Source organism: Aotus nancymaae, unplaced genomic scaffold (genome assembly GCF_030222135.1).
Source record: "Aotus nancymaae isolate 86718 unplaced genomic scaffold, 86718_ANA_hifiasm-v0.15.2.pri h1tg000033l, whole genome shotgun sequence".
In the NCBI taxonomy this organism is placed as follows: Eukaryota; Metazoa; Chordata; class Mammalia; order Primates; family Aotidae; genus Aotus; species Aotus nancymaae.
Window position 1 is genome coordinate 62,046,379 of NW_026988447.1, and position 12,837 is coordinate 62,059,215.

The following is a 12,837-nucleotide window of genomic DNA, read 5'->3' on the forward strand; positions in this document are numbered from 1 at the left end:
GCATGGTGAAGCCCCATCTCTACTAAAAATACAAAAAAATTTTATTTGGTGGCACACACCTGTAGTCCCAGCTACTCTGGAGGGTGAGGCAGGAGAATTCCTTGAACCCAGCAGGCAGAGGTTGCAGTGAGCTGAGATCACACCATTGCACTCTAGCCTGGGTGACAGAGTGAGACTCCATTCAAAAAAAAAAAAATAATATATATATATATATATTTCATATATTCAGATTATATGTATTATATATATAATCTGAATATATCAAAATGGTTCCCCAAAGAAAGGAAGGAAATCTAATATTTATTGACTCTGTCATGTGGCAGGCACTCTCCATATCTTTTCTAATTTAGTACTCAGGAAAGTTCTTATATCTGTGGGAACCAAACCAAAGTCCTGAGTTTGAATTCCTTTTCTTACCTTATTCCAAAGGATAGCATAGGGCCAAGAGCTTGACTCCTCAGACCAATCTCAACTCTACAGCTTTTATTACGTGTGTCTGACTATGTACAAGTTATCTAACTAACTTACCAATGATGATAACAACTTCACTGACTGGAGGATTAATTGAGATAACCTAAACAAAGCACTAAGAAAAGTGCTTAATCATCTAACACATTCAGTAATGTGTGATAACCCTTGTTATTTTTATAGTTACCTCCAGAGCAGGATGATATCATACTAAGAGCATAAGATTTGAAAAGCTAAAATATTTTATAAAATTCTGTTTGTGTCCATAGTTTTCTGATATTATTTTATAGTTTGTGCTTGGTTTTCTTACAAGCATTAATCTTTCCATTTGTTTGTTGTATTTAATGCACTCACCTTTTTTAAAGCTGTTTCTCTTTTTTTTGTCTTTTCTGAAATCTAGTGCTGCTTCTAATGAAGTGGGCTGAGATTGCGCCGCCGCACTCGAGCCTGGGCAACAGAGTGAAACTCCATCCCTCCCCAAAAAAGTATATGTATATATACCATTTGAGTATACCAGAATGATTCCCCAAAGAAAGGAAAGAAAGCTAATGTTTATTGACTCTGTCATGTGGCAGACACTCTCCATATCTTTTCTAATTTAGTACTCAGGAAAGTTCTTATTCCTGTAGGAACGAACCCAAAGTTTACAGATTTTTTTCTTGATACAGTATTTTGGAATTTTTGAATCTTAAAAATGTTCTTTCAAAAAAGTATAAACTTAAGTAGATATCCAGCTCACGAAGAAACTTCTGTTTGTCTTAACTTTCTCCTTTGTTTGCCTTTCAAAGTAATTGATATTTTTCCAGGTTTTTACTAATGATGCATACAAATGTATCAAATGGCCTTAATTTTCAATGACAACACAGTCTTCGTTACCCTGGGCTTATCTTTTATACATAGCCTATTCGATGACTCAATTTTCTTTATAGGCAAATTCATTTTAGTTTTGACATTGTGCAAAAGCCACAAGAAGATAACATTGTGACATCTATGTTTTGCAATATATAAGCCGATGTCTGATGTTCAACTAGTCTAAAGTGTTATAATCAAAATACAAATTGTGGCCTTTGTCTACACTTTAGAAATAAAAGTAATTTGATATAGAAATATTTTTAGTCCGACTTTCATTAGTATTCTGAGTATGTGAAATACATTTGAGGATTTCTCGAACAATTAGTCATGGCAGCAAAAGTCTAAGTAATCTAAAATTAATAGAGTTGATTCTTCTTTACTACAATGAGTATCAACTAAAGTCTTACCTTGGCTGGGTGCAGTGATTCATGCCTGTAATTCCAGCATTTGGGAGGCTGAGGTGGGCAGATTGCCTGAGCCTAGGAATTTGAAACTAGCCTGGGCAACATGACAGAACCTCATATCTACTAAAAATCTAAAACTTTATCTGGTGTGGTGGCGCACACCTGTCCAGCTACTTGGGAGGCTGAGGCAGGAGAATCACTTGAACCCAGGAGATGGAGGGGGCAGTGAGCCAAGATCTTACCACTACAGTCAGTCTGGGCAACACAGCAAGACTATCTCAAAAAATAAGTCTTACCTTTAGCTTATAATAAACTCAAAAAACTAAATTAAAAAGTAAAATTTAAAGGTAGTGTGGAAGGGTGTTAACTGGACCATGGTTTTGGCAGAACTAGTCATTACACGATGAATGATCTTGGATGTTATCTAATACAAACCTTTCATTCTACAGATGAGAGGTACTGAGAGCCAAGTGGCTTGCAGTTATTAGTGGAAGGTTTGAACCTAACTCATTATCTGATAAAAACATAACATTTTGCATGCTATATGACTAGAACTGTTAAATAAATCAACCAGTGCCCTCACATATGCTCTCTATCTTTCATCACTTATAAGCTGAATGGAAATAGAATCTTCCCCCCATAAACACACCAGAAATAATACAAATAAAGAATACAAAGAACTATGGTAATCTTTCTTTGTCAAACTACTGAATATATTAATAGTCCTCATTTTAGCATTGTCAATAGGATCTCAGAAACTGCAACTTTAAGTGAAACGACAAATAACAGAACTAATTTTACCATAGACCAATTGATATAAACGAACTAAGTTCCTAAGGTCACAAAACATTACCAAACTTCTGAATAAAAACCAAAACACTGCAGATATTAAACATTGAAATAAATGTGAGCTACACATACATTTCAGAAAGGTTAATAAAAACAAGTAAGATAATAGGCCAGAGCCAATCCCAGAAGCTCAGAGCACAAGGTAGGCACCAACCCTACACAGGATGCCATCCCATCACAGGGTGCATTCATACACAGCCACACTCATTCAGATAGGGACCATATAGACACATCTGTTCACCTAATGAGAACATCTCTGGGATGTGGGAGGAAACCAAATTACCCACAGAAAACTCTTGCAGATATGAGAGAACATGAGGAATTGATGTTTTTTTCTCATTGTTGGAAGGAAACAACGTTGAAAGAATCGACATTATTTGAGGACCTGATGTATATATTTGGGATTGCAGATCTTTAAATGGTGTAACTTGAAACATTGAAATGTCATCCAAAAATACGGCTTCTTTTTAGTTATGAGAAAACCTATTCTATGTAAATGCTAAGGCAGTATAACAGGTACCGCTCAATTGCCCTCCAAAAAAGCATTATCAATTTGCTCTCCTGCCAGTTGGTGAGTTTCCTTACAAAGTCAGGAATACTTTTCATTATTAAAATGTTTTAGTATTTTTCTAAATGTGGTGTTCCCCTTTCAAAAAACAAAGGCCTGTCAACTTAATTTGTTTCATGATTACTCAGTTTTAGCATCTTAGATTTTGTGACTATTTGTATCTCTTCTTCTGTGAATTAGTTGTGCATATGTTTTGCCCATTTTTCTTTCTTTCTTCTTTTCAACTTTTATTTTAGGTTAAAGGGGTATGTGTGCAGGTTGGTTACATGGGTAAATGATGTGTTACGAGGACTCGGAGTACAGACAATTTTGTTACCCAGATAATCAACATACTATTTGATAGAAACTTTTTCATTCCTCGCCCTCCTGCCACCCGCCACTTTAAAATAGACCCCAGTGTTTATTGTCCCCTTTTTTGTGTCCATATGCACTCATTGTTTAACTCCCACTTATAAGTGAGAACTGTGGTATCTGGTTTTCTGCTTCTGCATTAATTTGCTTGGGATTAAGGCCTCCCACTCCATCAATGTCCCTGCAAAGGACGTGATTTCATTATTTTTTATGGCTGCATCGTATTCCATGATACATATGCTTATGGTGTATATGAGTCCTTGCCACATTGCTTGTTCTTGTTGGCTTTGTGACATATCAGATGGTTTTAGGGGCATAGCTTTATTTCTGGGTTTTCTAACCTGTTGTTGTGGTCCATGTGTCTGTCTTTGTACCAGTACCATTGCTCTTTTAATGGTCCGTGTGTCTGTCTTTGTACCAGTACCATTGCTCTTTTAATGGTCCGTGTGTCTGTCTTTGTACCAGTACCATTGCTCTTTTAATGGTCCGTGTGTCTGTCTTTGTACCAGTACCATTGCTCTTTTAATGGTCCGTGTGTCTGTCTTTGTACCAGTACCATTGCTCTTTTAATGGTCCGTGTGTCTGTCTTTGTACCAGTACCATTGCTCTTTTAATGGTCCGTGTGTCTGTCTTTGTACCAGTACCATTGCTCTTTTAATGGTCCGTGTGTCTGTCTTTGTACCAGTACCATTGCTCTTTTAATGGTCCGTGTGTCTGTCTTTGTACCAGTACCATTGCTCTTTTAATGGTCCGTGTGTCTGTCTTTGTACCAGTACCATTGCTCTTTTAATGGTCCGTGTGTCTGTCTTTGTACCAGTACCATTGCTCTTTTACAGTACCATTACTGTAGCCTTGAGGTATACTTTGAAGTCAAGTAGTGTGATGTCTCCAGCTTTTTTCATTTTCTATATCTGCATAGTATTCCATGGTGTATATGTACCACATTTTCCTTATCTAGTCTATCATTGATGGGCGTGTAAGTTGATTCCGTGTCTTTGCTATTGTGAATAGCACTTTAATGAACATATACGTGCATGTGTATTAATGGTAGGATGATTTATATTCCTTTGGGTATGTAACCAGTAACAAAATGGCTGTGTCGAATGGTAGTTCTAGTTTAAGTTATTTGAGAAATCTCCAAATTGCTTTCCGCAGTAGCTGAACCAATGTACATTCCCACCAGCAGTGTATCAGCATTCCTTTTTCTCCACAACTTCACCAGTATCTGTTATTTTTTGACTTTTAATAATAGCCATTTTGTTGGTGGAAGTGTAAATTAGTTCAATCATTGTGGAAGACAGTGTGGTGATTCCCCAAACAGCTAAAGACAGAAATGGATTTGATTCAGCAATCCTATTACTGGGTATATACCCAAAGGAATATAAATCATTCTATTATAAAGATCGATGCATGTGTATGTTCATTGCAACACTGTTCACAATAGCAAAGACATGAAATCAACATAAATGCCCATCAATGATACACTGGATAAAGAAAATGTGGTATATATATCCCATTGAATACTATAGACCCATCAAAAAGAACGAGGTTATGTTCTTTTCAGGGATATAGATGGACTGGGTGGCCATTATCCTTAGCAAACTAACACAGGAAGAGAAAACCAAATACCACGTTTTCACTTATAAGTGGAAGCTAAATGATGAGAACACATGGACACAGAGAGGAGAACAGCACATACTGGGGCCTATTGTAAGGTGGAGGGTGGGAGGAGGGAGAGGATCAGGAAAAATGTAACTGTTTTCCCACTTAATACCTGAGTGATGAAATACTCTGTACAACAAACTCCCATGACACAAGTTTACCTGTGTAACAAACCTGCACATGTGCCCCTAAATTTAAAATAAAATTTTTCAAAAAATTAAAAAGTTTCAAAAGATGTACAATTACATTTCTTTTAACATTTGGTCACCCAGTTTACTTCTGCAAGGTCAAATATTGTTACTAATTTTTTATGTATCATAAAAGGGTTAATTTTAAATATTAAAAAAATAGTAATAGCCATCCTGACTGATGTGAGATGGTGTCTCATTCTGGTTTTGATTTGTATTTCCCCAGTGATTAGTGATATTGAGCATTTTTATATGCTTGTTGGCCACATGTATGTCTCCTTTTGAAAAGTATCTGTTCATGTGCTTTGCCCATTTTTTAAGAGTTGTTTTTTGCTTGTTGATTTGTTTGAGTTTCTTAAAGACTCTCGACATTAGACCTTTGTCAGATGCATGGTTTGCAAATATTTTCTCCTGTTCTATAGGTTGTCTATTTACCCCATTGGTAGTATCTTCTGCTGTGCAGAGCTCTTTAGGTAATAAGGTCCCACTTGTCAATTTTTGATTTTGTCACAGTTGCTTTTGGACTCTTCATCATGAAGTCTTTGCATAGGTCAATGTCCAGAATGGTATTTCCTAAATCTTTTTCTAGGGGCTTTATAGTTTTCAGTTTTACATTTAAGTCTTTAATTCATCTTGAATTGATTTTTGTATATTGTACGAGGAAGGGGTCCAGCGTCCATCTCTGCCTATGGTTAGCCAGTTATCTCAGCACAGTTTATTGCATAGGGAGTCCTTTATCAGTTGCTTGTTTTTGTCAACTTTATCAAAGACCAGATGGTTGTAGGTGTGCAATTTTATTTCTGGATTCTCTAACCTGTTCTATGGTTCTATATGTATGTTTTTATACTGGTACCATCTTGCTTTAGTTACTGTAGCCTTGTATAACTTGAAGTTGGGTAGTGTGACGTCTCTGGATTCGCTTTTTTTTGCTTTGGATTGCTTTGGCTATTCAGGCTCTTTTTTGGCTCCAAATGAATTTTAGAATTTTTTTTCTAATTCTGTGAAAAATTTCATTGGTAGTTTAATAGGAATAGCACTGACTCTGTAAATAGCCTTGGGGAATATGGCCATTTTAACAATATTGATTATTTCTAACCATGAGCATGGAATGTTTTTCCATTTGGGTCATCTCTGATTTCTTTCAGCAGTGTTTTGTAATTCTTGTTGTAGAGATTTTTTACCTCCCTGGTTAGCTGTATTCCTGGATATTTTGTTCTTGTTGTGGCAATTTTGAGTGAGATCACATTCTTGATTGATTTTCAGCTTGTACGTTATTGGTGTATAAAAATACTGATTTTGTGCGTTGATTTTGTATCCTAAAACTTTGCTGAAGTTGTTTATAAGATTTAGAAGCCTCTAGGCAGAGACTATGAGGTTTTCTAGGTATAGTATCTACCTACTATTGTGGGTATAGTATTTCCAGGTATAGTATAATCTGCGAAGAGAAATAGTTTGACTTCCTCTCTTCCTAACTGGATTGCTTTTATTTCATTCTCTTGCCTGATTGCTCTTGCGAGGACTTTCAGTACTATGAGTTGAATAGGAGTGGTGAAAGTGGGCATCCTTGTCTTATTCCAGTTCTGAAAAGGAATGCTTCCAGCTTTTGCCTATTTAGTATGATGATGTTGACTGTGGGTTCATTGCCCATGTTTCTATTAGGGTCTATTAGGAAAGAGAAATCACATAGTAATTGGAATAGGGACAGTTGATTATTAACCACACCAGGGATTTGAGTAACAAGGTATTGGCTAGTAAGATGTAAAGACGTCCTTAAAGAATATAGGAATAGCACCTATGGCTATAATAGATCATCTCCTTAAGCCTGTCCCCTCCTCATTTTCCTACCACAGGGCTGAGATCTAGACCTTTTTAGAACCTAGAGAAGTCGCTGTGATGCTGTGTCTGCAGAATTTGCTGAAAATCTACCCTCCAAATTTGCAGGAGATCCATCCCCTAGGGTGCATGGGGAGGTGTCTTGCCGAAGAGATTCTGCTATGAAACTGCCCCAAGGATATGCTAGGGATCCTAATGGTCACTAGGTGCTGCTGACTGCATGAACTGTAAGGACCCTGATACTGGAGATGCCACCTGGAATGCAGGAACCTAGAGCTGGAGCTAAAGCCACCAGTACATACTCTTAAGATCTTGCTGGGAGGAGCCACAGAAACCAGGAAGAAAAGCACCTTCAGCTTGCAGTATATCTTTAGCACACTCTACTGACAAAGTTTAACATGGTGCTACCTGGCAAAGGAAAAATATATTAAAGGCCCACCTCCATTTTCTGTGGAGCAACAGTGAAAGAGGAATTAGAGCTAATGGGTAATAAAGTGATAACTGGCACTGAGAATCCCTTTAGTAAACCTGGATTTTACTCTTGTGCATGATTTGAGATAACCTTAAATAGTATTTTTTAATAGATAAAATTGGAAACAATTTAAAGATCTGTCAATAAAGAAATGATTGAATAAACTATGGTACTTCCATCCTGTAGATTACTATGCAGCAGTAATAGAGGCATATCTAGATATATGTACCAATATTGTAAGCTCTCTAAATCATATTGTTGAAGGAAAGTTGACATAAAATTTTAAACTACAAAACAATACTATGTATTACAGTATGTACATGCACATGCACACACATATAATGTATTCAGAAATAGGAGTCCTCATAAGATTACTTTATAAGAATCTTTTTATTAACATCCATTTGCAAACTAATATTTAGTATGCTAAAACACCTCATGTATCTTAACTATATTAGAAAGGTCTTCATGTAATTTTTTTTGCACTGTCCTAGCTAATCTCTTAGTTATAGATGGAACAGAAATAAAGCTTACCTTAGGCCCAATGATTCAAACCTGAAATTAGTAAAATTCTTTGTAACTTCACATAATAAAAATTTGTGTGCGTGTTTTATTGTTCTTTTAGACAGAGGTTGAAAAGATAATTGCAGTTGCCTGGGACATTTTTCAGCCCCTTCTCTTTGGACTAATTGGAGCAGAGGTTTCTATTGCATCTCTCAGACCAGAAACTGTAGGTAAGAATTTCAAAGTGTACTTTTGTTAAAATTTATTTTTTTTGGTTAATCAACCTAGTCAACAATAAAATCTACTTTTTATATTCAGTTGAAATAGCTCCAGTAGGTATGTGTCCAGTGGTTCCTCTTGTCACAATTATATAAAAGGTTAATTATGCTCTAAGTTTTTTAGAGTAGTTGGTTAGAAAACTGGCCAGATGTGGTGGCTTATGCCTGTAATCCCAGCACTTTGGGAGGCTGAGATGGGCAGATCACCTGAGGTCAGGAGTTTGAGACTAGCCTGACAAATATGGAGAAACCCCATCGCTACTAAAAATACAAAATTAGCTGGGCATGGTGTCACATGCCTGTAATCCCAGCTAGTCGGAGGCTAAGGCCAGAGATTTGCTTCAACCTGGGAGGCGGAGGTTGTGGTGAGCAGAGATTGCACCATTGCACTGCAGCCTGGGCAACAAGAGCAAAACTCCTCTCAAAAAAAAAGGAAAATAAAAAATAATGCTTGTTCATCTAAGACAGTATATTTGACACATTTAATCTTGTTCCTTCTGTATAAAAGTGATACTGCTGACCACTACCCAGAAAATTCAGGCCTTACAATTCTTTCTCCAAGAGTAAGAATATTCATCTAGCCTTGTCCTGAACAACAGCCAGAATTTTAAAGACAACTAGTTAGTTCTGTAGTTTGTACTCATGGGATAGAAATCCCTGGTTGTTGATTAATTATTTATTCATACGTTCAAAAGCCATCATCTTAAAACTCTCTTGATTCACAACACTGCACTTAAAAATTAACTTGCCTACATGTACTCATTATTTCCTCCTTTCCGTTCATCACAATATTCTTCCATCCATACAAAGAATCCCATCTCCTGCTACCTCCTTCTGAATCTTACATATGGATTCTTTCCTTTTCCCATACATCTTAAATATCATATCACAATCTTCTCCACTTCAGAATTTAGTCTCCAGTCTCTCATCATAAAAAAAGGTTCTCTTCTGACACATGCTTCAACATGGATAAACCTTGAGAGAACATTATGCTAAGTGAAATAAGCCAGTCACAAAAAGACTAACCCTGTATGACTCCACTTACACGCGGTATCTAGAGTAGTCAAACTCATAGAGACAGAAAGTAGAATAGAATTTGCCAGGGGCTGGGAGTAGAGGGAAATGGATAGTTGTTGTTTAATGGGTATAGAGTTTAAATTTTGCTTGCATAATAGTATGAATATACTTAATGATACTAACTGTACACATAAAAATGGTTAAGTTGGTGAATGTTATGTGCATTTTAGTGTAATTAAAATAATATATTAAAATTATATATATATGTATATATAATTTCTCTATTTCACTTCCCCCATCCCTATCATGCTACCTCTCTTGTCTTCTTTTCAAACTTTTCAAAAGAGGTTACTACATTCCCCTTTTTACTTCAGTTCTCATTTCCTTCCTCCATACATTTTAGCCCAGCTTCTGCCTATCACACAACCTTTCAAGCTCTTACCAAGGTAATATTGCTAAATCCAGTCTTTGTTTTCCTTTCTCTCTCAGCAGCATCTGCCGCTTTTGACTTTTTAACCCTCTTTCATATCAAGTTCTTAAATTTCATATTTCCTAATGCTGTTTGAGCCTTTCCTTACATAATCTGTAGCTTAAACTCTGCCTTGTATCAAAGTTCTTTCCAAAGCCTTCTGTGCCACTGGCTGTATATCACTTCTCTAACCTATACCAGTGACATCAACTATAAACCATATAATTCCAAAATATTTATTTCTAAATCAGTATATCCAGTTGTTGATTAGACAGCACCACTTGTATGTCCTGTTAAACTTCAAACTCAACTAAAACTTCCTTCTCATCCTCTTCTCAAACGTTCAGTATTTCCTTCTGGGAATGGTATCAACTCTTTATCTTCTACTTCAGGCTACAGATATTTTTGAATACTTTCAAACCTTGGAGAAATACCTGTCAACAAAGAGCCACAAAAGTTTCCCATAAGAAAACCCTATGGCAAATTTACACAGATCCTCCTGCAATGTCTGTCTGATGTTTTACCAGGCCTTTGAATTTGAGAAAAGTATTTATCCTTTCCGAGCTTCTGGTTTTCTCAACTATAAAATAATAATTTTCTCACAGGCTGTAAGAATTAAGTAAAATAATATATTTAAATCTTAGTACAGCACTTGGCACAGAATAAACACTCAAGAAATGTTACTTTAAAAAAAAAAACACCCTAATACTCAAGAGTCACCTTAGCTGTGCCACTCTTAGGTCTAGTAGCATGCAGCAGCACTAGTCACAATCCCTTGTTTGGCAAATGATGATCAACTCGTCTTTATCAGCAAAGAGTTCTACAGGACTAAATGGAGTAGCTGTATATGTTAACTGGGTATAATTGGGACCAGTGCGCACATCAGTATGGTGAAACAGTTGGAGACTGTCAGTGTCTATTCTGTTCGGTCATGGCCAGCCAGCTTTGATTGTCTAATTAGCTCCATACCAGCTCATAAATGTTTTGGATATCACTTCTGGTCTTATATCCTGTAAAGAATTCTTGACTTTGTGGGTGAAAATATTATTTTTTCCCTCTTTTATGTCCTCAGTTTGTCTATACCTCACTTACTGTATAGTCTATGAATTAGTTGTTTATGTTTCTGTCTTCCTCTGACTTTGAGGCAAAGTCTATACATTATACATTTATGAGTACCCAGTACTTAAAGCTTATTATTTATCATGTAATCATCATTTTATAAATTCTTCTTACACACATGAAAGAGTGTGGTTCTTGCTGTAAACCATAAGACATATATAACATTCAAATCTTCTGTATAAGAATTCAAATATGCTAATTTCTGGTTTTAAGCTAGGGAAACACCTTATTTTAAACAAATAGCCTGATTGATCCATAATATTGTTTTGATGTATTCTGCGTAAACATTTGTATTTGTAATTTTTTAATGTTTTAAAAATTATTTCTATTGATGGTTATTTTGAATTAGTAACCATGAGATGCAGTTTCTCTCCTATTATTTCTAAAAATTGAACATTTCTTACAGGCCTTTGTGTTGCCACTGTAGGCACTGCAGTATTAATACGAATTTTGACTACATTTCTGATGGTGTGTTTTGCTGGCTTTAACTTAAAGGAAAAGATATTTATATCTTTTGCATGGCTTCCAAAGGCCACAGTTCAGGTATGATGGCTAGGATGGCTTAGCATTTTAACTGCTATTTCTGTATGATACCTTTAAATATTAAATAAGAATGCTTATTTAAATTTAGCAAAAATAAATAGTTGAAGTTGGATTTATGCAAAGAGTTTATCCTAATATATTATTTAAAAGCTGTATTTTTGGTATATTAATTCTTTAAATGTGATAGCTCATTAAATTTCCTTAGATAACCAGGGTACAAGTAAAAATCCAGTAAATCCCTATTCTACTAGAAAGCAGTAGTAGCTGGAGAGAAGAGTTTGAATTTCATCGGTCAACCCTCTCCAAGTCACCCAAGGAAACAGTTGTTAACTCTTTTCGTGTTAATAAGAGAGTAAAATAGAAATAGCATGGCTCACCTTAATATTTGGTGATACTTTAATGTTAATATGATTGATGATCAGTTGAGCTTGACCAGAGACTTTATATATAATGGAGAAAAAATTTATTGGAAAAAAAACTCAGAAAAAGCTTTATTGATTTCCTAGATTATTAGTTGGTATTAATTATTTAAAATTCACTGAACTTCCTGGAAAATATCTCAATCACTTGACTGAAAATTTGTGCATTCTGATAAACGCGTGATAAATGAAGCAATTATAGATAGGTGCTTGAATTTGTTGACCATGCATTTGTTTGAATACCTAGGATTGCTAATTAAGTTAGAACTGTATAGATTATGATTTGTTGCAAATGTGATGTATCTTCGGTTGTACTGTATATTTTCAGACTGATTACATCAAACAACATTTAATTGTTTTGTCCCAGATTATTTTATAAATAAATATTCAAATTTCTAGGGAATTTTGAGGAATTAAAATCAAGTGTTTTTCATTTAGGAGGCTTTGGGGGATGTGTCTGCTCAGTAATTATATCCCAGATTTCAGTTATGCTCTATTCATTTGGGCATTACTCCAGAGTTGTTTTTTCCCCAATTTGATTTTCAAAAATGTCTGAAACATAATGGCTAAGAGTTCTATAAACAGATCTCTGGACAACAATGTGACCAGCCAAACTTCAGGATTTCTACTATAGAAGGGAAAGGGGCATTTTTTGAGCAACTCGTAGTTTCTGCCATTGTGTTGGACGTACACTATTTTCTTTTTCATTGTCTTAGAGGCTAACATTGTTGTGCTCTGTGGAATAAGGTATAAACAGATTAATTACATTTTTCCCATCTGCACTGATAATATTGCATTTTGCCTCTAAAAGAAACTGAAAGTTTTCATAATGTTTTCCAAT

General features: G+C 35.6%; 1 protein-coding gene across 6 annotated transcripts in view; it reads left to right on the top strand.

Annotated features, from left to right (window-relative positions):
- Positions 1–12,837, top strand: part of SLC9B2 (solute carrier family 9 member B2) — a 51,583-nt gene that overhangs the window by 36,151 nt on the left and 2,595 nt on the right. For all 6 annotated transcript variants that reach the window (XM_064384050.1, XM_012436521.2, XM_012436524.3 and 3 more), the window contains exons 10-11: positions 8,273–8,381; positions 11,441–11,577. In XM_064384050.1, the coding sequence (XP_064240120.1) occupies positions 8,273–8,381; positions 11,441–11,577 (246 nt within the window). The remainder of the gene's footprint in view (positions 1–8,272; positions 8,382–11,440; positions 11,578–12,837) is intronic.